Source organism: Sceloporus occidentalis, unplaced genomic scaffold (genome assembly GCF_023333645.1).
Source record: "Sceloporus occidentalis isolate IW3139 unplaced genomic scaffold, rSceOcc1.0.p SCAF_15, whole genome shotgun sequence".
NCBI lineage: Eukaryota > Metazoa > Chordata > Lepidosauria > Squamata > Phrynosomatidae > Sceloporus > Sceloporus occidentalis.
In genome coordinates, this window is record NW_028316995.1 from 700,493 (window position 1) to 724,851 (window position 24,359).

Consider the following 24,359-nt stretch of genomic DNA (forward strand, 5'->3'; position numbering starts at 1 on the left):
CTTACAAAGACGCAGGCATGTGGATAATTTTTACATCTTTGTTTTCATTCGAGGAAGTGATTTCATCTCATCTTAAATTTACAAACCACTACTGACCATGAAAGGGTTAAACATCAGAATTGCTGAATTTTACTCTATAAATACACAGTGATAAAGTGCGCACACCAAAACTAAACTAAAGAAAATGGAATACAAATGCCAAATGGTTAACGAAAAATAAACAAACACATCTCTAGATGTAAAAAAAAAAATAGAATAAATAAAGATAAAAAAAGTAAAAAAGGACCAATAAACTATAAAAGCAAACCTTTTTCTCTGGTGTTGTCCACCTGGCCAGGATAAACGGACATACATAAAGGATGCTTCACAGGATGAGCTGCGTTTCCTTCATCAGCTGTGGCAACATCCACTCAAGTTTTAGTGCCTTTTCTTTTGTATATTTAAAAGAAAAGCCTTTACCGTTAAAAAAAATGGATCATGGTAACGGTGCGAAGCTAAGGCTTTACATCTGAAGGTGCTTTTAGTGAAATATGTCATATTCTGTAGAGAGCTGGAGATCTGATGTGTAATGATACACTGAGATCACAGGCTCCTATGGTGAGAACTTGAATGCTTGGAGCTGTTATGACCCTACTGGAAAGTGTTCAGTATATACAAAAAAAGGCTTATCCTCTAAATGGCACAAATTACAAACCAGTTTTCAGTGTCAGGCAAGGCTTTAAAGGTTTTTTTTTTTTAAATTACATTTTAAAAACTTTATTTGGAAAAAAAGATGTTTAATCTGTTGTTTGAAAAGAGCTGGTAGGTGATTGCATTATACTAATAGCAGTGACAATGTAATCTTTTGTTAGTTTAAGTTTAAACTGGGGTCTTTCACTAAAGTGAGGCCGTATGCTACAAGACACAAAGAAACTCGGGGTTCAGTGTCTTTACATACTTATCTTCCAACCATGGAAAGAGACATTTACCAAAAAGCAATAGTAATGTTGCAGTTGAATCTTGTTGACAGGGCTCAAAATAATTTCATATTATTTTTTAATAACAAATTCCTTTTTCCTGACCACTCTGTTTGGACAAAATTTCAGAGGGCTTTATATTAATTCAAAAATGAAATTTGTTCCCCCAAAAAGCCTATATCTCTCTCTGTCCCCCAGTCCTTTCAGTGCACCCTGCACTCTCCCCCTGCCTTGTATCTGCCCTCTGACCTGCTCACTTACCTTCCCATGTTGTTTTCTGGTCTCCTCTGAGCTCTCTGCAGAAACAGAGTCCATGCCACAAGAAAGCTAGGGGAGGGGAAGTAAGGAGAGGGGAGGATAGGGGGTCAGTATGTGAATAGACTGGAATAAATATATGGGTTGGACATTTTGTCAAACCCATGTGAGTTTGTGCTTGCAAACTAGCCTCAGCTGCCAACCAACATTCACTCAAACTTTAGTGGATAAAGGTTATGAAAATGACTTCATTATTACAGTTAAAGGAACACTCCAGCCTTCATATGCATTTGACTTCTCATTTAATGTATATGATACCTTAGTGTCATCTAGTATTGTAGATTTTTTTTGCATCCAAATGCACAGGGATTCATTAGAATTATATATATATATATATATATATATATATATATATATATATATACAGCATGCAAATAAAGTTGATGCACTCAGCGGGTCTTCTTTTTATAAAGTTTATTGGCTTAGTGAAGGTCCAATGTTTCGGCTCTCAATGAGCCTTTCTCAAGAGCCAATGCATTTAGTTGTGATAAATACTCTGGTTTCCATTTAATTGCGCTGCTTAATTATAATACTTTCATACTTTCTTTTATTCATAAAAAAAAATAATTTAATTTGGAACTTTTTCTGCCTGGTACATGAGTGACTCAATTAAAGTAGCTTCAGTTGCATATACCTTGCCACATGCAAAAAAAAGCTGATATACCCCTCTTTTGTGTGCGCCTAAATATTGTTATTATTTGTGTACTGACCTTGGAGGTTTATGGACCTACTGTTATCTATTCTGTCTTGGCTCATTGGTTATGAAATAATGTTACCTGTCCTGACAGTTGGCTTGATAATTTGTTATCGATTTGTGCTGTGTACTCCACGTCCGACCCTTGGCAAGTATGACTTCCCTACCGCTAGGGCAGAAAATCTGTATTTATTGAGTGAATCATCGAAGGTCTAGGGACTGATGAAATGTGGTGGCTCAGATAAAATGAATAAATGGTTGCCAAGTGATGAACTTCATGCTGGTGTCCATTGTGTCTCTATGTCCATCCTGCCTTGATTCCGCGCTGAGGAATCTTAATGACACCCAGTTGTTACAGAAGAATATCAAGAATTCTGAGGCTGACTTATCTGTATCAACCTCAACCATCTCAATGCTAACTTCTTTACAAAAAAATATTATTTATTATCTCTTAAAACAACATATCCCCCAGTATTTATTAATCATTGATTTTGCTTCTTTGCATATATATTTATTTTTTAATAATGCCAACTCTACATAACTAATTACTCTTTCTAGTTCTGCTTCTTTACTGTTTTAACTCACTGGTATCAGTTTGAATTTTATACATTGTATTATACCCCAAGGTCTCACTGTGATGCATCATTTTGATCCAATAATGAAAATCTTTTTTTTGCCATACATCTAGCTTTATAGACTTTGACTCAATGAGTAGTTAGATGGAAACCACTTAGTTGATTAAAATTAGACTTTGTTTTTAAAGACATATTTTGATTTATTGGATAATGTGCTATTTTTAGGAGTGAATTTCAATGACACTAAGTTGCGATCAATCTTATGCCAAATGCACCATTACTTCTAATTTATTTATGCAATTTCAGCATTATTTAATGGCACATCATTCATGTAAAAATAGGTTTCATAGAACAGAAGTCTACATATACTGGACCATGTATTTCCTTATCAACCAGCTAATACTATTTTAACTAATGACTAAATACTAAGATTTTGTTCCAGAAGTACTTTGTACATTCAGGAGTGACCTCCAAGTCAAAAAATTCATGTTATATTGGGAATTTCCATGCAGATCAACCCCTTTGTTGCAGGGGCATTACTAGAAACCACAGGGCCCTGTGCTAAACCCCCCCCCACTTTACCAAGCAACATGTCCCACAGTGACAGCTTTGCCACCAAACAGTTTGTCAGTGCCATTTCAGCCCCCAAACAGCTTGTCTGTGTCGTCTTTGTCCTCAGCTTACCTGAGCTATCTTTGTTAACAAACAGCTTGTCTGTATCTCTCTTCCTCTGTGCAGACTGATGCAGCATGCAGGTAATGGATATGATGTCACTTCCTGCAATGCTAGATCAGACAGCTTGCACTCTACACTCTACACTCTCCGGAGATAGCAGCTTTTTTAGGGGCAGTTGAGGGTGGTGAGACCATGATTGTTATGCCCCGGCTCCCTTGTTTATGTTCCAATTGTCCAAGTGTGTGAGAGTCGGAGGAAACACTTCTTACTGATTTTACTTGAAGAAAAGCATCACTTTTTATTTTTTATATCAACAATAAATGTTATTATTTGGCACTACAAGTTGGAATAGAGAGCTACAATTCAATGTGACAACAGCCAGAAGTAATAAGGAAATGTCCGTTTTACTTCTTCCAGCTACAATCGACATAGATCAGCTGGAGCAAAGTACTCAACTCAGCAAATAATGATATAATTCCAAAAGGACTTATTACTACAGGAATTAAACACTCACTTAACATAGTTGTTATTCTATGATGACACCTTAATTCGAGGTGAGGGCAAATATAGTAAAGATAAAGGATACTACTTCCTATGCTTGTTATGTAAATATCTTTTTATTTTCCATAGGACAATCATAGAGATAAACAATCGTCTATGTAACGATAAAGAGGCAAAGTACTATGAAAATTGATTCTAAACGATTCTTATGGATTAGAGACTACTTATTTTTTACACAAAAGACCTTATGCATACTGTCAAAATTGTCCTTTGATGTCACTTCTATTACAAAAGCTCAAGAAACACAAAGAATTTATAAAAGGGAAATATGTTTAGTGATACTATACAGTTATTGAGATTGGTTGTCTGCTGTCCAGTGATCAGTCCTTTACACTCAATGGTTTAAATGCAGCCCACTTTAAACCAAAACACCAACTTATAACAGAGAGGTACAAAGATGAGGACAAGAAATAAAATATAATATATTCTGCCGACAAAAAACATTGCATTACTACAGATGTAAAGACATTTATTTTTTATAAATCAACCCATTAAGATGTATATGATACTCCAGCTGCCTGAAACGGGTCATAGATCACAGATAAAATTATATTTTAGGACTAGGTCAATTGTCAAGTCTGTGGGAGCATCAGCTCGGCTTGCATATAATCCCATTTGAATTACTGATACTGGATCTTTAAATGGGAAGTCTCATGGAAAAAATACATTTTCTTCTTGAGCAAACAATACAATGTTAGATACAGTAATTTATTTTGTCCAAATATACTTTCTTAATCTGCACACCTGGAGGCCGCCATTGTTGTCAGTCATGTGAGATTTGAATGACTTTCATGGCCCAAACACCACACTGTGCTGATTCTTTATGGCAATGCTAATGAAGTCCATTCCTCCATAAACTTCCATTAGTCAGTGTCCGGCGGGGTAATTAATAGTGAGTCATTCTTTTTTTACAACAAGGCATTAAGAGAAGGGGGTTAAGGTTTGGTGAGTTAGGCTATGAGAACTAGAACACTCACAAGCAATATCTAGCTGTCTGAAAACATTATATTATACAAAAACTAGAGCAGCTTTAAAAGAAAACAAAACATATTTTTTTTGGATACTAACAAAAAAATGGTGGTAGTTCCCCTTAAAATGAATGTGCTGTTGTGGTTGGCTCTATTACAATTATGAGGTAATACAATAAAATATGTGGAGTTACAAGAAGACGTTGTAGGCCTAACTACAGCCATTAAAGCCTGGTTTTGCTAATTTAGTATATCTTTCAATTTATTGTAACTCGTTCACTCCTAAATTACTTTACAAATGACGTTGATAACACAATTCCAGATTCTGAACACATATAACGCATGCATTTATTGTGGGTCCTTCGTATCACGTTACAAAATACAAATTTCATTAGAAAAAATTCTTCATCTCATTTAATGTGAATTTATCCAAATGCAAAATGACAAATGTTGCGGGATTCCCAAAAAGCGCGTCTACGTTTACATGGTAGAGGGTCAATGACAATTTACTGTGACTTTTCATAATGTTATGTGCATTAATATATTTTCTGTTTGATTTTCAGTTTGGACATTATCCCATAAACAGACAGGTACAGAAATGGTGCTTAGCAGTTACAATGTATCCGTAAAGCCATCCCCTTGATTCCATCCCTAGCTGTTCTGTACCAATTTATGTTAATTTACAAAAACGTGCATATACATAAAAGAAGAGATTAAAATAGACTTCACATCGGGTTTTCATGTAATAAAAACCTTGTTTAATATGATTACCATTGCGGGTGCAGCATCGGATGGGCTGCGTACCCCTCAGCACTCATACTGTTAAAGATTATGCTGCTTCTTTAAGTGCATCTGTGTGTATATTGTGATATACATGAATACTTGTAAAATAACACACGTTGGCATAGAACTAATACTATGTGTAAAGTCTGCATTGAGTAAAATGACCTTATCTATGTTCTACCCAAACCCACCCTGTGTCCCCTATTATAATCAATAGGTTGAGTCTATTCAACAAGAACTCCGAAACATCAGAAAGGGGAGTTTAAAAAAAAAAAAAAAGAATATGTTTTGTACATCGTCTTAACATATGGCATATATGTTAATAAACAAAACGGGGGTTTGTTGTGCCAAAAGAATGGATTTTTTTTTTAAACCCAACACTTTTTAATGACAGCACAAAGTAGAGTGGCGATGACGGCGTAATCCTCTTTTAATGTGAAGTTCTTGTATTCAATGCTTTAAGCTGTCTCTTTCTTATGCGCACATCTGCATACGTGCTTGCGTGTCTCGCTGGATGCACCTGTCTCTCCCCGTAATCCAGAAGCTTCCCAATACTTATCTCTCGAAAGAGACAAAGGGAGCTCGTTGCGTTTCCAGTCACTTCTCAGCTGTCATTCTAGATGTTCGAAGCGGCAGCTGCTATGTTCTCCTCAAATACAGGTAGCGGAAATTCCCATTGAAGCCAGTATGTGGGTTTATTGTAACACATTTAAACATATCTGGCTGTCCCTGGGATCAAGTAACACATAGAGTATGTTAGGTGACCCATACATGTCACCTAAAATCATGTTACATGTCTGCAAACCAATGAGTATCTAACATAATATATCAACCGGGTGCTAAAACCGCCTATGTTTTTACATATATCCTTAGTTTACTATTGTAGTATCACATATAAGCACCCATCAATTACATCAGCTAATACCTGCCAAGTAACATGTATACAAGTAATTTCACTGGAAAGAAATATAATTACATTTAAATTACTAAAACGACACTTCTCCCTATCAGTAGTTAGCAATTTAACCTGAAAGAGTTAAATCATTTATGACGCTGGTTGTCTGAGCAGGTGTATAAATTCTTTTTTGCTATTATTTAACAATATTTAATAATACATCACAGGAATCTCTGTTCCTAAAAGGGTTAAACCCGCAGGCAACATCTTTGAAAATGGGGGCCATCTGTTCTTAAAGCCCATTTTATCAACAACTAGGTCAAAATATCCATAACAGGTCAATTGTAAACATTTAGATGTAATTGCTTAATCTACACAAACATCCAACATTGCTGGCTATATATTATCCTTGTAGATTTGCCCCCGGGGAGATTTTTGTTGAATAGACTCAATGTGAAATGCTTTCATTTTCATGTGTCTGTATTAGTATATATGTTGGTTTTATTGCAGTCGCCTAAGTGTTTTATGAACTTACTGGTGTCTTAGAAATGGAAGAACGAAGCAGTGCTTAGTACCAAGCCATGTGTAAAGTACGGACGTGTAATAGCTTTATGGATTAGCAGTAATGATACCTCTGTCCTATATGGTGACCTCATCACCCATTTTTCCAGGACACTTCTAAATGTCACATGTTTGCGGACAGTATGCAGAGAGTATAAACTCACAGAAGGCAAATCAGTTACTCAGTTATACACCCCACATACTCCAGGGTAGCAGCATGTGTAATGTATAGGCGTACCTTTAAAACAATGGACAATGTGGTCACTTTAGTGTCCGATGATAACTAAACTCCCTCATCAGTATTGTAGCCGGATAATTCTTTTTGTTTTGCAATATTTGCGAAAAAATGTGGGTCCCACTCCTAAAATAAAATAAATTATCATTTGGGACTCTTCAAGAGAGCGTCATTAGGAACATTTGCAGGAGAGTTGGGTTTCAGCCTCCCCCGTTCATTTCTATTATGAAGGTTCTGCCACAGTGAGCTTCTGCTGTAGGAAGACCTTGGCTGGCCCTGTATAATGGTTAGTTAAATGAGAGTCTCCTCACCCATTGAATTACACATTATACAGGGCCTTCTTGCCCTTCCTAATCAATAGTGATGCAACGGAGTTGGAACCACAACTTTCCTGCAAATTCTCCCGAGTGTTCCTCGAACTCAAATTTTTTTCATAAGTTATATTTGCCAAGAGCTATGGATGTGGCAAAATATAACAGAAACATTCATTTAAATAGATAGAAGTCAAGCAAAAGTTAATATCACTTCTTCAGATATCACACATAGGACAGTAAGGTAACCGTCAGGTTCAGGGTACTAGTTTGCGAACTTCATTGTAACAATTCGTTTGTTACTTAATGCCCAGAACTACATCAGTTTCCAAGAAGGATTTGTTTTAAGTGTTCCACATGATTCCGAAAGCATTCCATATAACTCGGGCACATACATATAAAATGGCATTTTCATGATTTAACATGGTCGGAAAAACTGATTTTTAAACAGGTTCATAGTAAAATATTTTGATAAAAAAATTAGAGTTTTTATTGTAAAAAAACCCCAAAAACATTTCTGAACGTACATAACAGCGCATGCCAATCTTACCCAAATAGTTTTTCCTTGGCGTTATACAGTAGATGTGTACACATACATCTAACTATATAATGGCTGGACAATTACAACCAACTCAGAATTTTTATAGGGCTAAGGGGTTAATGCATAGCTATTGTCATGGCAACCAACAGAATGTTTCCATTGAGTGATTCTAATTTAACTCTTCGCCCCTTTATTGTGTTTTGCCATGCTAAATATGCATTTAACTGTCTAATGCGTCTAACATAACAAGTGATTTTGTTTTCATTATTTTTTTTATTTATTCTGCAAACATATTAAGATATTGGGATTTATTATTACTTACATTGCTTCTATTACTCAATTATGTTTTGTATTGTTTCTTTGTGACAGATACCAATTTTGTCCTGGGTAATGCCCAGATTGTGGATTGGCCTATCGTCTACAGCAATGATGGGTTCTGCAAGCTTTCTGGATACCACAGAGCAGAAGTTATGCAAAAAAGTAGCACATGCAGGTAATGAATATTTCACAATTTCACATTCATTACTAATGCACTGCGTGTGCAGCATCTTATAAGAGTCCATGTGATGGAAAACATGTTTTTACTTATTATTCCAGCCCTACAGAATGTGCTGGCGCTATATAAAAAAGTGTAATGTAACATTTACCGTAAAGATAAAAACACCCAGAATTGGTAATTCATAAAAATAATAATTGCGCAGACCTGCGTATATTTCCTGGGATTAAATATAAACGTTATGTTAACATGTAAAATAAGCCTTCACCAAAAACAAATTAGTTGAGTATAGTTTTCAATATTTTTACTATTTTTTATACATTCAAACAACCAGCCACAGTTTTGATTGTACAATTGTACGATAATAGGTAAGGTGTAAAATATTTATATATATTTTTTTAACAAACATATTAAGTCCATAATAAATCTTATCTAGAAAACACAAAACACAAACTTGTGTTTATTGCATACTCATTAGAATAATGTTTCCTGCAAACTTTCCTATATATACGTATATATTTCAGGGAGGTGGCTTCCCCGGCCACTGCCCCTCCCCCACAGCCACCAAATATGTATGATGGTCCTCCGGGCCCTGGTACCTGTGCCCTGGTACTCTTCTATGGTAGATGGTCTCTGTAGGAACCCGGAGAGCGAGTGACACAGCGGGTGTCCTGATTGGTCATCTCTTGGTGATCTCTTGTGCTAACTAACCTATCAGGAACAATGCAGTTTCATGCAGTGGAAGAGTTATAAAAAAGGAAACTTCCGAATAATTCTGATACTTGTGATAAAAATATTTGATGGGCGTTCCGGTTTAAGTATATATTATTCATCTTGAAGAAAGCTGCGCACCCATATCATGTATTGGTCTTTTCCAGCTTTATGTACGGGGAGCTGACAGACAAAGACACCATCGACAAAGTTCGGCAGACGTTTGAGAACTACGAAATGAATTCTTTTGAAATTCTAATGTACAAAAAAAACAGTAAGTGTTCTGGGATTAATTTACCTTAAATTCAGTTTGCTATGAGACTGGAACTGGACGGGAAGTGGGTGGAACTGGGCAGGGAGTAGGTAGAACTGGGCAGGGAGGGGGTAGAACTGGGCAGGGAGTGGGTGGAACCGGGCAGGGAGTAGGTAGAACTGGGCAGGGAGTGGGTGGAGTTGGACAGGCAGTGGGTGGAACTGGGCAGAGAGTAGGTAGAACTGGGCAGGGAGCGGGTAGAACTGGGCAGGGAGTGGGTGGAACCGGGCAGGGAGTAGGTGGAACCGGGCAGGGAGTAGGTAGAACTGGGCAGGGAGTGGGTGGAGTTGGACAGGCAGTGGGTGGAACTGGGCAGGGAGTAGGTAGAACTGGGCAGGGAGCGGGTAGAACTGGGCAGGGAGTGGGTGGAACCGGGCAGGGAGTGGGTGGAACCGGGCAGGGAGTAGGTGGAACTGGGCAGGGAGTAGGTAGAACTGGGCAGAGAGTGGGTAGAACTGGGCAGGGAGTGGGTGGAAGATAACACCATGACCCCGACCACAGGTTTGCCTCTATGCACCGTAATCAGCTGTTACCTGGAAGCCTCCGCTGTATATCCAGAGCTATATATCCATATCCTGGTATGTTAAGGTGTCATATTTTTTTACATTTTGCTTCTCGCTTTAGAAAACATCATTTGCATTATGTCTAGAACAGTTAAAAAAATAAGAAATAAAACAGACATGAACTATACATTTACTAGCATAATGGCTGCACAATGTATAGGTAAAAACACGCAGACACTAAAGAATACGAAAGCATCTATATCCCCGAGGTCTAAAATTTTGTACTACACATTGTGGACTTTACCGACTACCTACGTATATTAAAATCTTTATGTGAACGGCTACATCATGTCATGTAGGATTATTATTATGTAAGATTGTTGAAATGTCTATATATAGGAATCGTTCCGGTTTAAAGAGTATTCACATTGTTGGGGCAAGGGCGCTATATCACTTACAGCATTAAATGAATTATTTATGAAGCATGGCTGGGATTTACTTAAAGAAGCGCCGATGTTTATTTTATCTGCAATTAGATACAAAGATGGAAGTTTCTGCTTGCCTGCCAAATGCGGGTCCATTGTATTAGAGATTTACTTTGAAAGGCAGTCTAGACCAGTGGTTGTTAACCATCTATTTTGGGGAAAACACTTTTAGAAGGGACCAGAAGCCAGCATCCTATTCCATGCCATCTGAAGCTATCAAAAATAAAAGGCATAGACCTAATCACAGTTTATAGCCCTTAGGACTAGCGTTGGTTCACAATCTATCATTTAAGTAACAGTGTTCCATATATTTATGTTAAGATTTCTATTTGTTTTAGTGCAAAGATAAGACATTCCCAGCAGTCCGTTTACCGTGTAGTACGTCTCCCATGACACTCAACAATGGCCAATGACTGAGCATTACGGGTGCAAAAGTTCACATTAACTTTTCCAAACAAGATATGATGAGAAGCATCCTATGCAGCTCATGTCCAGAAAGTTGCTGGTCGTTCATAAATATTTTTAAAACGCTATGTGAACTTTCCAGATGAAGCCTAGTTTCCCTTGGTCTCAGAGTCAGTTTCTTCTTACCGCGGTAGCCACTTTAATTCCAGTGACCAAGAAATGACAGGCATGGAGCCACATGCTGCATACGTTTGGCTAGCTGCTACAATGTTACAGCTGCCTGTACTGGATATACAGGTGGCTTTAAGCTGTAGAACTGTATCGCCTGCCTTTGTGGCTTCCAACGTATTGGCGATGGGCTGAAGGGGTTATTGGGCACTGGCCCAGGAGTCATGTCTGGGCCTGGTTTCTGCTGATTTCATCATTGTATTGGCAGTGATAAAACCGCTTTTCAAACTTTGCCGTAGAATAACTCTTTATATAGCGAGCAGACAAAACCCTTCATGTATCACCAGCTTTAATGTTCTCAACATCATCAAAAGACATGAAATTATACCATAGCTCGTATAATTTATTAAAAAAAAAAGAATTCTTGGAACTGCTACTCTTTGTTTTCTAATTCCTAGGGACGCCGGTGTGGTTCTTTGTCAAAATTGCTCCGATTCGAAACGAACAGGACAAAGTGGTATTATTTCTTTGCACTTTCAGTGACATCACTGCTTTCAAACAACCGATCGAGGATGATGCAACAAAGGGTATGTGCACAACGTCTCTTCTCTCGAGTGTTTAGATCAGATGAAAGTACATGACTCACCGTAACTTTATTATTACGAATAATTCCCAAATTGCAAACATTGCCCTAATTTACCCTTTCAACACTCCCTTTAAGTCCAGCTTGTTCTTGCCACGGCATTTCTCGAAGATAGTCAATTTATGCAAATGTTTCCTCTTTCCTTTCAATTTTTTAATGATTCTGCAGCCTAGCACTTCTTAGAATTAATTGCTGCTCCAGACATAATATAAATGTGTTTGAAAGGTATTTCAGGACTGCCATTCCCCTCATCCTTAGCTAAGTACAAACTAGGATCAATGCCTGCAGTTTTCCCCAAAACTGCTCAATGGTAGATTAATGTATTAAATAGCCTAGAAAATAAGACAAGATATGAGTTTGATACAAAACAAGGAAAAGCATTGTCAGGGACAGCTGTGTCGTGTAGATCCCCCAACTAAGGTGACCACATTTCCTAAGTGCCGTTCAGGGACACTTAGCTTGACGTTATTTCATCAAAGTTATGCTTGGGACTGGTGAAAACTTATCTGCCAACGTATTTTTCAGGATTTGCCCAAAAAGGTCATACTTCTATACACGTCAGACATCTCTTTTTTTGCTTTCTCAATGAACTTCGGTTGACCAAACAAAACAGAAGTAATAGGGGAAATGTTGGGTTCTCCAAATTGTTTGAGAAAACAGCATTAAATGGATATATTATCAATAAAATACACCTTTTTTAAATTTAATTGTTACTATTATCATGACATTATTATTATTATTATTTGTCATTACTAAAGTCCACTAAATTACATGCTGTTGAGGATTACTTTCTGGCAGCTGGTGGCTTATGATTGGACAAAATTGGGACTGTCCACCAAAAAAAAAGGTCCTTTGGCAGGTATACTAAAAAAGGTATACAAGTCCATACAGCCAGCAGGGCACCCACACTAACAGGGGTTTTGGGTAGAAATGTACATCCATACAGGACCCTTTCAATGCCTTCATTGGTTTTCGATGCATTCTGTAAATGTCCTTTGGACAGGGAGGGATATCGCTTGTCAACTGTGTTGCCAGTTGTGTTTTCGGCTTCTTTGGCCTCTCGGATCTTCTTGCCCCCCCGGCCAAATGTTCCCAACGCCCCTCTGATTTAGTCCCTCCACATCTCCCACAAACCATCATCGTGGGGTTAATGCTTTTGCCACGGCCAACCATCGACAAGGTCCGATTTCCTATAGGAAGGACCGATCTGCTGCCAGCGAGGATCCACGCAATTGTCTATTATCCAGGTATCATCAAAAAAAGAGTTGAAATAAATCCAATTAATATTATCCCCTAATGATTCTCTTCTTCTGTCCTCTGATTTACAAGATAAAGAGTAACACTAGAACCAGAAACACCAAAATGGTATAGTTTGACTTCAATGTGATTTTCCAGATCAAATTAAATTATTTAAAACACAGGGGAGACACAGAGGGACGTATTCTGTCCATTTTAAATGTGGCACACGACTGTATCAGGTTTCCAAAAAATAATTCTATTTCAGTGAGCTGCCAAGCCGCGGCCTCCATTGTATTTATAAAAGCGCTTGCGTCTTTTATCTCTTGTGCTAATGAGATTCCTAAAGTGGCTGGTACATTTAGAAAAGGATTTGGATGATAATTTTGTTTTTGTTTTGTGCGTAGCCGACGATTCTTATTATCCGCACGAGAAGAAAAAAAATCATGCAATTTTTAATGAAGTTAATCAAACGCTTGTTTGCTAACAAAGACGATCGTATCAGTTAGCCAATATAAAACACGGCAGGATTTCATCTCAATATTTAAACATAAATCATCGTTCTGGCATCTGTAAGCAGATAACCATATCCCCTCTTCGCAAAGCATGACGACTTAATGAATATGCATTTGATGAATTAAACTGGATCATTTCTGCTTTACTCTGATTTCAGGATTTCTAAAGAAAATTTATAATTCAGGAAATATTTCTTTGTTATAAAAAAATGAAACAGACAAATATTTGCATCGGCAATATCCCTGCTGCTGAAGAAATTGAATAATTTACGGCACACGATGTAAACTGCATTAAGGAAATCTCTTAAAAAGACATGGTCATCACTTAGGATATAGTCCAGTCCTGAACTAGCCAGCTAGCAGATCAGGCAAATGTCAGTGGACCGGGCCAGACAGTAGATCTGGTACCTCCGCCTGTAACCACCAGTTGAATACAAGGAGAAATCCGATTGCCTCTTGGAGTCAAGAAGGAATTTTTTTCCCCTGATGGCAGAATTCGAAGTAGCTTAATTAGGGGTTGATCTTGCCTTCTTTTGGATCCAGAATAGGAAGGTTAGGTACAAGGGTTGAACTTTATGGACTTAGGTCTTTTTTCAACCTTATGAACTATGTAATTATGTATATGTAACACTGCAAGGGTGTAGGAACGTACCAGGACCAGACTGGAGATGACAGGACGGCCCTGTTTTTATGCTCTTGTGGCATGCATCTGAGCACTCAATCTTCCGCTGGGTGCATGGCTTTGTTGGCCCACTGGTGTGCCAGATGGCCAGTCCGGGCACGGGGCCTAGCTTGTGGTTACATGTATCCAGTGACATCATCATCAACCTTGAAGTGCAGAGGTTCATTTTAATCTTCAATCCGGCCATGGCCACCTCTCAACATTTTAAAAGGCCAAAGATGGACACTCGATTTATTGATGGCTGGAGGAGTAGATAGCCATGACTTTTTTTTTTACTTTATGAACTGAAAAGAAGAATAGCATTTCCTGATGTTTCTCTACACATTGTTTCAACATTTATGGCTGTAAAACACAACGATACCCTCAGATGTTTCAAGTTACCACTTGTAGACACAGTAGGGATATGCATGCTATGAAGACCTTCTTGGCCTCCTGGAATTCTATAAAAGGTTCCTATACTGTGATTTATTTTGGGAAAGAGAAAATTGAAGCAGGTACTCTTTGCATCCTTTAATGCTTTCTCTCTCTGTTATTTTTATGTCTCAATTTAGAACCACAAAGCATGTTTATTTCGATCATGCACTGTATTATTTACTTCATTCATTATTTAAATAAAAAGAGACATTTGCATCCTGATGACATCTTGTGAGCTTTGTTAAATCAAACCTCCCTTCACATTTTTTTGAGCAGGGGATGCAGGTTTTGCTGTTGTTTCCAGAAGGTTAAGCTCTGCCTTCCGATAGCTAATATCAATGTTCTTTCATCAGTAGGAGTCAAAGGTATATAATAGCCAAAGAACACCTACATTTTATATAAATATACTGTAGATATTTTGTAGGAAACTTACAGTTAAAACCAAGACATTAAAATGGATGAAATTATAATAAAACAAACATATTCATATTAAGACGTGTGGCCGGCGTCTGGATATGGACAACACTACGTTTTTAAGCTAACATTCAAGCATATTCATCTCTGGCTTCTAGCTGGACCATCCGATCATCCTCTGGAGGGGAAAATCGTAGAAGTACGTGGCTTTGTCGGCCAGCAGCCCACCATGCTTTTGCCGGTGTGCTAGATGGCCAGTCCAGGCCTGGTCTGTAAATACCATGTAGAGGAAAACAATGAGAATACTGAAATCAGATCCGAGGGCAACTGAACCCTGGTCCCAAATATTCTTTATACTAAAGGATGCTTCAAAACCTATCACTTTTTCTGGTTCATTGACCTAATGCCACCTAATGTCTAAAATGTAAGGAACTGCATGATGTTCTCAGCTGAGCTAGTCCCTCATAAAAGGGGAGTCCAGCAGAAATGAACCACCTGGCTCACAATGCCTAGAGGGACACCACCTGTACCCCACTGACGATATCCATCATTTGGAAGCCAAAATGTTCATCTAGGATTGTAGGTTGCCTCAAGCAAAGAACATTTGCCTTGTGTTTTGGTTATAGACAGCCCTTGTGGTGGGATGGAGATGTTTCCTTTGCAATGGTACAATTGAGCTAATGTAGACTCATTATTGGGCATGTTTTTAAAGTTTCAGATATTACAGATTTCTCGGCTTTTTTTTTTATATTTGTATCCTCCTAACGTCACTGGATCAAAGACTAAGCCTAAGAATTCAGAGCCGGTTTAAAGCACGTGTAGAAACATGTATTCCAACCATAGCTCATCCAGCTCTAAATCCTGCGGCATCCTACAGAATACGCAGACTGATTTTCATGATGATATTACTAATGGGGCAAACCAAGGTTTAGTTAGCATTCTTCACAGAAATGCTATAATTCATGGAAGATAAATCAACATGGTGGTGTTCCATTAACTGCTCTTTCACCTGAGGAAATTACTTAAAATTACCCATAAAAATGTAATTAAATTACATAATTTAACTAATTTTCTACTATGAAAAGGCAAATTGTTCTATTTATTTGTATTTCGTCCTTTAAACACCTTAAATTCTAACCTCATGGTAAGTTAGAGAGAAGCTGCATGCTTCATATGTTGAAACAGTGAATAGAACTTTATAACCAAGGAACTACAGCTGAAGCATAAGAGGTTATGTGAATCATCCAGAAATAAGTTAAAATATCTGTACTTTGAAAAAGGAAAAATGACGTTGTTGTCGTTAGCAGACAAGTGCATAGGAATTGAATCTTGTTCTCTATATACTTGTTATATAGGTGATTTGATCTTTAAAGAAAAAATAGATGTCGGTAATCCTTGAATAATACCATCATTGGCAATTATCTCAAGGAACCTAGTACCAAGACATTTGGCTTTACAGGGTCAATATACTTCAAGGCCTGTAATGCATATTTTATTAGTGGGCAAAGAAAAGAAAAGTAATTTGGCGAAATGAGACAATGAGCTGCTAATGATTTTCAGATCTGTTAACGCGTAACTCCTACTTAGACACTAGTAAAACGCTATATACTCAACCTACCTAATATCACCTACACATACAGTGACTATAGTCTTCCCAACCAATCTTTATATCATATTATTATAAATGGCAAGCTGTTAATTTTCCTTTTTTGTTAACTTTCCTTTTCTGATTTTATATATATATATATATATATATATATATATATATATACCATGGACAAGATGTTCTACATACAGATGTATTTATTAATAATGCTTATAATACAGCTTCACAATTGATTTGTCTTTGATTTACGACAATGTGTAACCTTTATTTATTTTTTTTTTTAAAGGCTGGGGAAAGTTGGCAAGATTAACAAGAGCACTAACAAGTAGTCGAGGTGTCCTCCAGCAGCTTGCACCCACCGTCCACAAAGGAGAGAATGTTCATAAGCACTCGCGGCTTGCAGAGGTAATCCTGAACGACCGGCTAGTGTGAAAACCAGAATGAACATCCCTGGGAATACCAAAGGGCTGGAACTCCTGGACCTCTCCTGGTCCTTATGGAACGCATGAGTGGTCAGGGCTGAGGCAGGGATGTAGAGGTAGCCCCAATAGACCAGAGATAAATGGAATTAATTAGTAATGATGTTTCAAATGCTAAATGTAGTTACATTTAGAAGAGCAGGAGGAACAGCCCATTTAACCTCCAACACATGAATCCCTATAAAGCATTGTTTATATGTTTTTAAAGCTAGATTTCTGCTGAAAAAAGCATTACAATAAAACTGCAAAGTTGAATGTACTAAAGATACAAAAACTAAATAGTTTAGATAGATAGTATTTGGCCTGGCTAATCAATGATTGATTTGTGAAGGAAAAGTCGTTCGGGCTTTAGAATTATTGACAGTCAAGGTTCTAAAAAGTAACTCCAGCAAAATGTACTCCGATATGCATTTCCCATGAAATTAGAGGTGGTGGTAGGTCGCGTCATGCTTGCTTTTGTGTCACATGTCAACTAATTACATCTTTAGAAACATTTCACTCCTAATTGTTTTTCATGAAGAATCCGTAGAGGACTCCTGCAGTGTATTGGGTCCCACGCAGTATATTTCCTCTCACTAAGCCTGTTGTTTTTTTTTAGCTATTTGTCAAAATTTGCAGTATCTCGGAATTGACAAATATAAAGAGAAGCTCTCAAAATACAAAATCGGCTTTGTGCTTCTAAAAATGAACAAAAGCTCTGTGTGGAAGTAATAGCGAGTTAATGGAGGAACATGTTATCTTTGTGTAAATAACAGAATGACAAAACGCAGTCAATTAATTGAATGCTTTCTAATAGCCTTCCCCTCCATGAATTTATGATCCATGTGGCTAGCGAAAAATCCCCGGCTAAGCTAAACATGCAAGAGCCAGTGTTTTTGATGAATAAAAGGATTCGGTTAATGCGGTGTGTAATATTCTGCGGCTGATGCCTTTTACTGTGTTTTTTTTATTTTTATAAAGAGTGAACCTAAAATAGCTCCAATGATCATTTCTCCCTAAATGATGCATTATAAGCACAGTTTAATGTTTAAATGTCCCCTCAGCTTTATTACCTCCGTTGCTCTGCTGAAGATGTCTTGTAGAGTGTCTGATGGACCTTGTCTTCTGGTGAAGGTTCCATTAATGCTCTAGAATGCACTCAGAATGACATGTGTTTAGCTCTCAGAAGACTCTTTATGGTAGCTCCTGTCAATCGATTCCTGTTTCTGTGTTTTTAATGAAACCTTGCTGCTTTTTTTTTACATAAAAGGATATTTTGTCGTGAAAACATTTAGCGTTCTGGTATTCACCTCCCTGCCTCCTGATCCGTTGGGTGTCTATACCCTAAACTTGTCGCGTGGGCAATTCTTCCCATGGTTTAACGGCTCGATTTTCAATTAGGTTTACTAGATGTATACCTATGACAACAGGCCAAGAACAAAAGGAAGATGGGCCTCCTGGTGGCCTCACCAGCCCCTATGTATGCACCATATCATATTTCTATAAGCTCTACCCAATTTACCTTCCCGTGGATATCTTGCCTTATGATGCATATAAATGACCCCACTCAGTAAACAAATATATTTTATTACCGTGCTAATGATGAAGCCCACTCCCCACAGGCTTCTCTAAGTGCTGTAACTTCTAAATAGTAGCTTTATTTGTATGAATGCGATATTACCTTTTATCAGTAGAAGTGAATTGTCTATAGCAGGGCTGGGGCAGGGCTGGGGTGGGACCACCTGCCCACTTTACCTGAAAAGCCACCTTGGGGCATTCACCTGCATTGAGAGGAGGCCACGTAGGAGCTACAACGGAGGTCTGCGCTTCATTAATTTTAGTGATCCCTGGGCCAGTGAGGGGAGATCAGAGGATCCTACTAATTGACGCATGATCACCACTACCCGCAAAAACAAAACAGTGGGGCTGCCACGCGGTACAGGGGGCAGTTCCCTAAAAATCAGAGAGGGGACATTGAGGAGGTATGGGAAGAGGGTAATTTATGGGGTGAAATACAACCCTTTTAGTGTTGTTTTAAATTGACTTATTCACAGTTTGGGAAGCAGTTTGCTAATAACCATGAAAAAATAAGGAAGCCTTCTTTTGTTCAGGTTTTTTGCCACAAAACTTTCTGCCATGTCACTTGGCATAACAATGATCTGAAAGTCAGCATCTCTGTTTCTATTTAAGATTCTAATGAAAGAAACACCACATTTGAAGCTGATTTTTTTTCTCTCATACATTAAAGCAATGTTTAAACATATTTTCTGTTGCTTGGCGACTTGTAAAACCCAGCAGGGAAAAAGTACAGAGCCAGTTCTGTGCTGGAGTGACTTTATTACCAATTACGCACAAATGCAGCTCTCTGATTCAGAGAGGTCATTGTGGGATCTCGTGCACACGGGGCTACAGTTCAGACTAAACGCTTACTGATATCAGACTTACGAAATCTTGCCGCGTATCTTTGTAAAAGTTCGGCATTATTGCCTGTGCAGCACAATGGGACAAATGAAGCCATTCAGCTGGTAAGACACTAGACCTTCCCTGACCGCCGCCAGTCAATGGAATCTAAAGTTGTCCACAGAGTTCTAGATCTTTTGGATTAAAACATGGCTTTGAAGATATTGAACCACCAGCTGCATTGAAATGAGAGAAAGCAGAACACGCAATAAATCAACGCCCTTCATCGACTTGATTAATTATACAATCGATCCCCTCGCATGTTTGTTGGCTAAGTGATTTCTTGAAGCAATCTGTATAACAATTCTCACAGAACCTGATGGAATGTTACTGTTGATTTATCACAGAAATGCATTATACATATGGCCCCCTCTGCAACAAATTTAAGAGATTATATTTTATATGATCTTCAATTTTTCAAAATAGCATAACATTTTATTCTAATCTAATCAGCGATAAACCCTGCTAGAAGAACAAAGAGAGCACCATGTTCACCATCAGGAATCTCTTAGGGTTCACCCCAAGTGGGAAGGTGAGTTTGGACATAGACTTCCTTGCTCTCTTGTGTCTAGAGGGATACTGATGATACCCGTTAAGGCTAAGACTTACGTCTGGGGTTGTTAGTTGCCTCGCGTTTCAGTAGGATGCCCTTCTGGAAGGATCAGACTGAGATGGAGAGTTTGCCTCTCTAATGGCAAAAGAGAGCTAAAATTGGAGATGCTCCTGAGAGAGGATGCCCCGTAGGACAGGCTATTAAGTGACTGTCCATCCACATTGAGTTAATCTCAAACCTTTATTGTAAAGTAACCGCATTAGAAAACCATTCTTTATTAGGCTTTGCTGCAACTTTTGATGTAGATGTGTATTCTTCTGTCGAGAATAATTTAGTTTTTTTATGTTTCAGGTGTTGCAACTCGGCTCTGAGATTCTTCCACAATACAAACAAGAGGCACCTAAGACCCCGCCACACATCATTTTACATTACTGTGTTTTCAAGACCACCTGGGATTGGGTTATTTTAATATTAACCTTCTATACTGCCATCTTGGTTCCTTATAATGTGTCATTCAAGACCAAACAGAACAACGTAGCTTGGCTTGTGGTGGACAGCATTGTGGATGTAATTTTTCTGGTGGACATCGTCCTTAATTTTCACACTACCTTTGTTGGACCTGCTGGGGAAGTGATATCGGACCCAAAACTTATTCGCATGAACTACCTGAAAACATGGTTTGTGATTGACCTCTTGTCCTGTTTACCCTATGATGTCATCAACGCCTTTGAAAATGTGGATGAGGTTAGTAGTCTTTCTCTTTCAACTGTTAAATGTGACACATCACAAAGAAACTGGAACACGTGTCAGGTGGGAATTTCTTTTGATGCTAGATCAAAATAACAAAATCCTTTAAATTCATTGAAGTATAATGCTTTTTTTGGAGTCATTTACATTGAGAGGGGCACATGCTACTAAGCAGATGTGGAGTATTACAAAATAAAGAGCTTTACAGTGCTATTTTTGCAGGTGTAAAGCATCATTATGTCAAAATGTGTAACTCTTTAGCTGTACTTGAAAGATTAACAATAAATGCGGTCTTTTTTTTTTCTTTACTACGATGATAGCTGAACAGCAAAATATCTTTTAATGTAAGATACACAATAATTACTGTAAAATTACTATCCATGAAAAATAAGTAGCAATAACACTCAATATTAAATTAATATTTTCCTTAAGAAAAATAATATATATAGATCAGTTCATTTCTGAACTACTCTACTCTACTCTACATTGCCAGACTTAATTCAGTTGAGTCTATTCATTAAGGGTTAACCTGACTAATCAGTGAGGTTGAATGCCCTTGCATGCTCGGGTCAATTCTGAGTCCCTGGGGATGCGAGGTTGTGCGTTAGAACTAAATTAATGAATCAGCAGGTTCCTTGCTTAATTCACCTTGATTACATTTTAATTAGGTAAATCCTTATACTCCGGTTTGGTTATAGCCCTCAATGTCAGGGTCTGACACCCCTACTATAATTAATAACATTCCGCCAACATTTTCAATATGTCATTTATTGTAAAGATCATGTAATCTCTTACAGGTGACTTGGAATTTGCTTTCACCTTGATTACATTTTAATTAGGTAAATCCTTATACGCAGGTTTATTTATAGCCCTCGATGTCAGGGTCTGACACCCCTACTATAATTTAATTATAATACTATAATTCCCCGAATGTACCATTCCGTGTAAAGATCATGTAATCTCTTACAGGTGACTTGGAATTTGCTTTCCTTCTGTATGACAGCCCGTTACATAGATTGTGTTGTGATAAAATAGCCATTCTTGCTGATGCTGTAGTGATTTTCTTGATGTATAATGTTTTTTAAAGTGACTGCCTGGAATACATTTGCATGTTATCACGACAGAGAGAAGGGAGTGAGCGATACGCTGCCTTATGATAAAACAGCACTGGGGCTGAGTTAGCTTTCTGGCCCCTTTGAAACAAATTACATTTTTTGACGTTCAGTTTTGTTGTATCAGCAGTTATTGGAATAAACAAGATAAAATATATGTTGCAGTCCACATATAGAACATGAGTTATGATATAGCAAGGGGACCTAACCTTTATGTGTGAGTTATTGTCAACCCGAATAGTTGTTCACAGTCTTGATCAGGTCTGTAATATGTTGATATCTTATTACAATCCATGAAACAATCAGAATATCTATCTATCTATCTATCTATCTATCTATCTATCATTATCTATCCATCTATCTATCTATCTATCTATCTATCTATCTATCTATCTATCTATCTATCTATCTATCATTATCTATCTATCCATCTATGTATCTATCTATCTATCTATCTATCTATCTATCATCTATCTATCTATCTATCTGTCTATCTATCTATCTATGTGTTACCCAAGTGATTTGTTTGTCCATGTCGGAAGAAAGAACAATTCTAGTTTTAGAATGCTAGGTTCCATATTTACTATTCTTGGTTTCAAGTAGCTTGTCAGAGGTCATTGTAAGCTGCTAATCATTACATGTTTTAAGGACGCTTTCTAAATATTCTTTGATTATCATATCAGAGAGCAAGATAAAACATGAATGTCATATTCCACGACTGAGCACAGTCAATCCATGCTTTAGATTAGTGCCTCCTACATAGTAAAGGACCTTGGACAGGCAGGAACAGCATGGTAGCTCCAAGCATTTAATGGGGAGCACTGGATGAAACGAGCATTATTTACAGACTCATTGTATCGAAGGATGTGATCTTTAGTTAAGGCACCAGGTCTCGCATTAGAAATATTGCCTATATTCAGTGCTAAGACAGGGAATGCTATCTGATCGCATTACCTGCAGGAGGATGCATCGGTTTTATAAGCTGATGCAGCAGGCATTAGAAATGGCTTCTGTGGACCATGAGAGTCAATGAAGGTCAGTTGTCTGTAAAGTTACCCTCGTCCATTGGGTTATCAATTGGGTTATCAATTGGGTTATCAATTGAGTGATTGAGTCACAACTATCATTGAGATTCTGTGGTAGTACCAAAATTGCTTCTTCTTCTTCCTCCTCCATTTATTCTGTAAGAACCCTGCAGTCAATCATCATATATATTCATTGGGTCCGGTAAATCTAAAACCGTAGAGATGGTTAAATAATGCTTAGGGTTTGATGTAAAGCTACAAAGAAGCTTGATGCGGCTATATAATATTTTCTCTGTTCTAAGAATATGCCATTTTTACAACATGTATCAATATCCCAGCTGATATTTGACAGTTTGACAGCCTGTCATTATATCCAGTGGAGTGTGATATAACCCAGCACCTGCACTTTATTGATATCATTGTATCAATAATACACATTTTCATCGCTGGCATTAGTGCTGCCGGAATTTGTGTTTATGAAATGGCACATTTTTAAGTAGCACTAAATTGACAAATGTTTACAAGTTCGGGTGGAAATGTAATCCTAAACATGCCTCAAGCTGCAGAGTTTGGGTACGTGGTAGATTGTGTGTCCATCTGGCGCTGTCCATGGTGCTGAGGACCAGTGTTACTGCGGTGCTTTATGTACTTTATCTCGTTACACTTCACAGTAATAAAAGAGGAGATATAATAATATTATTACTTATTGTTTTATATAGCGCCGTAAAGTAAGTATGGTAGCCTTATAGACAATATGATCACGGGCAATGGACATGCATGCAATGATAAATGTATAGTATAAATTCTACAAATAAAAAAAGAGTCAACATATTTCTCTAGCACTACAGTGTAAGCATGTGAGCGGCACCCTCTTTATCTACATTACATTACATTTATTTATATAGCGCCAGCAGATTCCATAGCGCTTTACGATAGTGTCAGTAAAATTAAAATCAACCACCCACTGGTACAGAAAGAGAAGAGGGCCCTGCTCTTGGGAGCTTACAATCTAATCAGTTGAGTGGGGAATGAAAACAGTAGGAGACGACTGCTTGGATGGGGATGAGTTGAGTGAGCTGAGAGTGTTAGGAAGAAAGGTTGTACAGTTTACAAAAAAGTGTTCCTCTTAGTTTGTCAAATCTTTGAACGTGTGCACTGTAAGAAGTGCTGCATTAACTGTTGGCGCTATATAAATAAAATAATAATAATAATAAATGTCAATAAAATAATTGTGTTAAAAACAGATGGTGAATGAAGCAAATGGAACGACTGCCTAAATATTTTCAATACATTTTTCTAACACATCAAAGGCAATTGAGTATTTTATTTGCTAAATAGGAGTG

General features: G+C 37.7%; 1 protein-coding gene across 1 annotated transcript in view; it reads left to right on the forward strand.

Annotated features, from left to right (window-relative positions):
• The window catches only part of LOC149303118 (voltage-gated delayed rectifier potassium channel KCNH1-like), a 144,869-nt gene that overhangs the window by 9,392 nt on the left and 111,118 nt on the right, over positions 1 to 24,359 (forward strand). Inside the window, exons 2-6 of the mRNA XM_089481488.1 lie at positions 8,440 to 8,563; positions 9,445 to 9,551; positions 11,610 to 11,738; positions 16,948 to 17,066; positions 20,484 to 20,876. Of these exons, the coding sequence (XP_089337614.1) occupies positions 8,440 to 8,563; positions 9,445 to 9,551; positions 11,610 to 11,738; positions 16,948 to 17,066; positions 20,484 to 20,876 (872 nt within the window). The remainder of the gene's footprint in view (positions 1 to 8,439; positions 8,564 to 9,444; positions 9,552 to 11,609; positions 11,739 to 16,947; positions 17,067 to 20,483; positions 20,877 to 24,359) is intronic.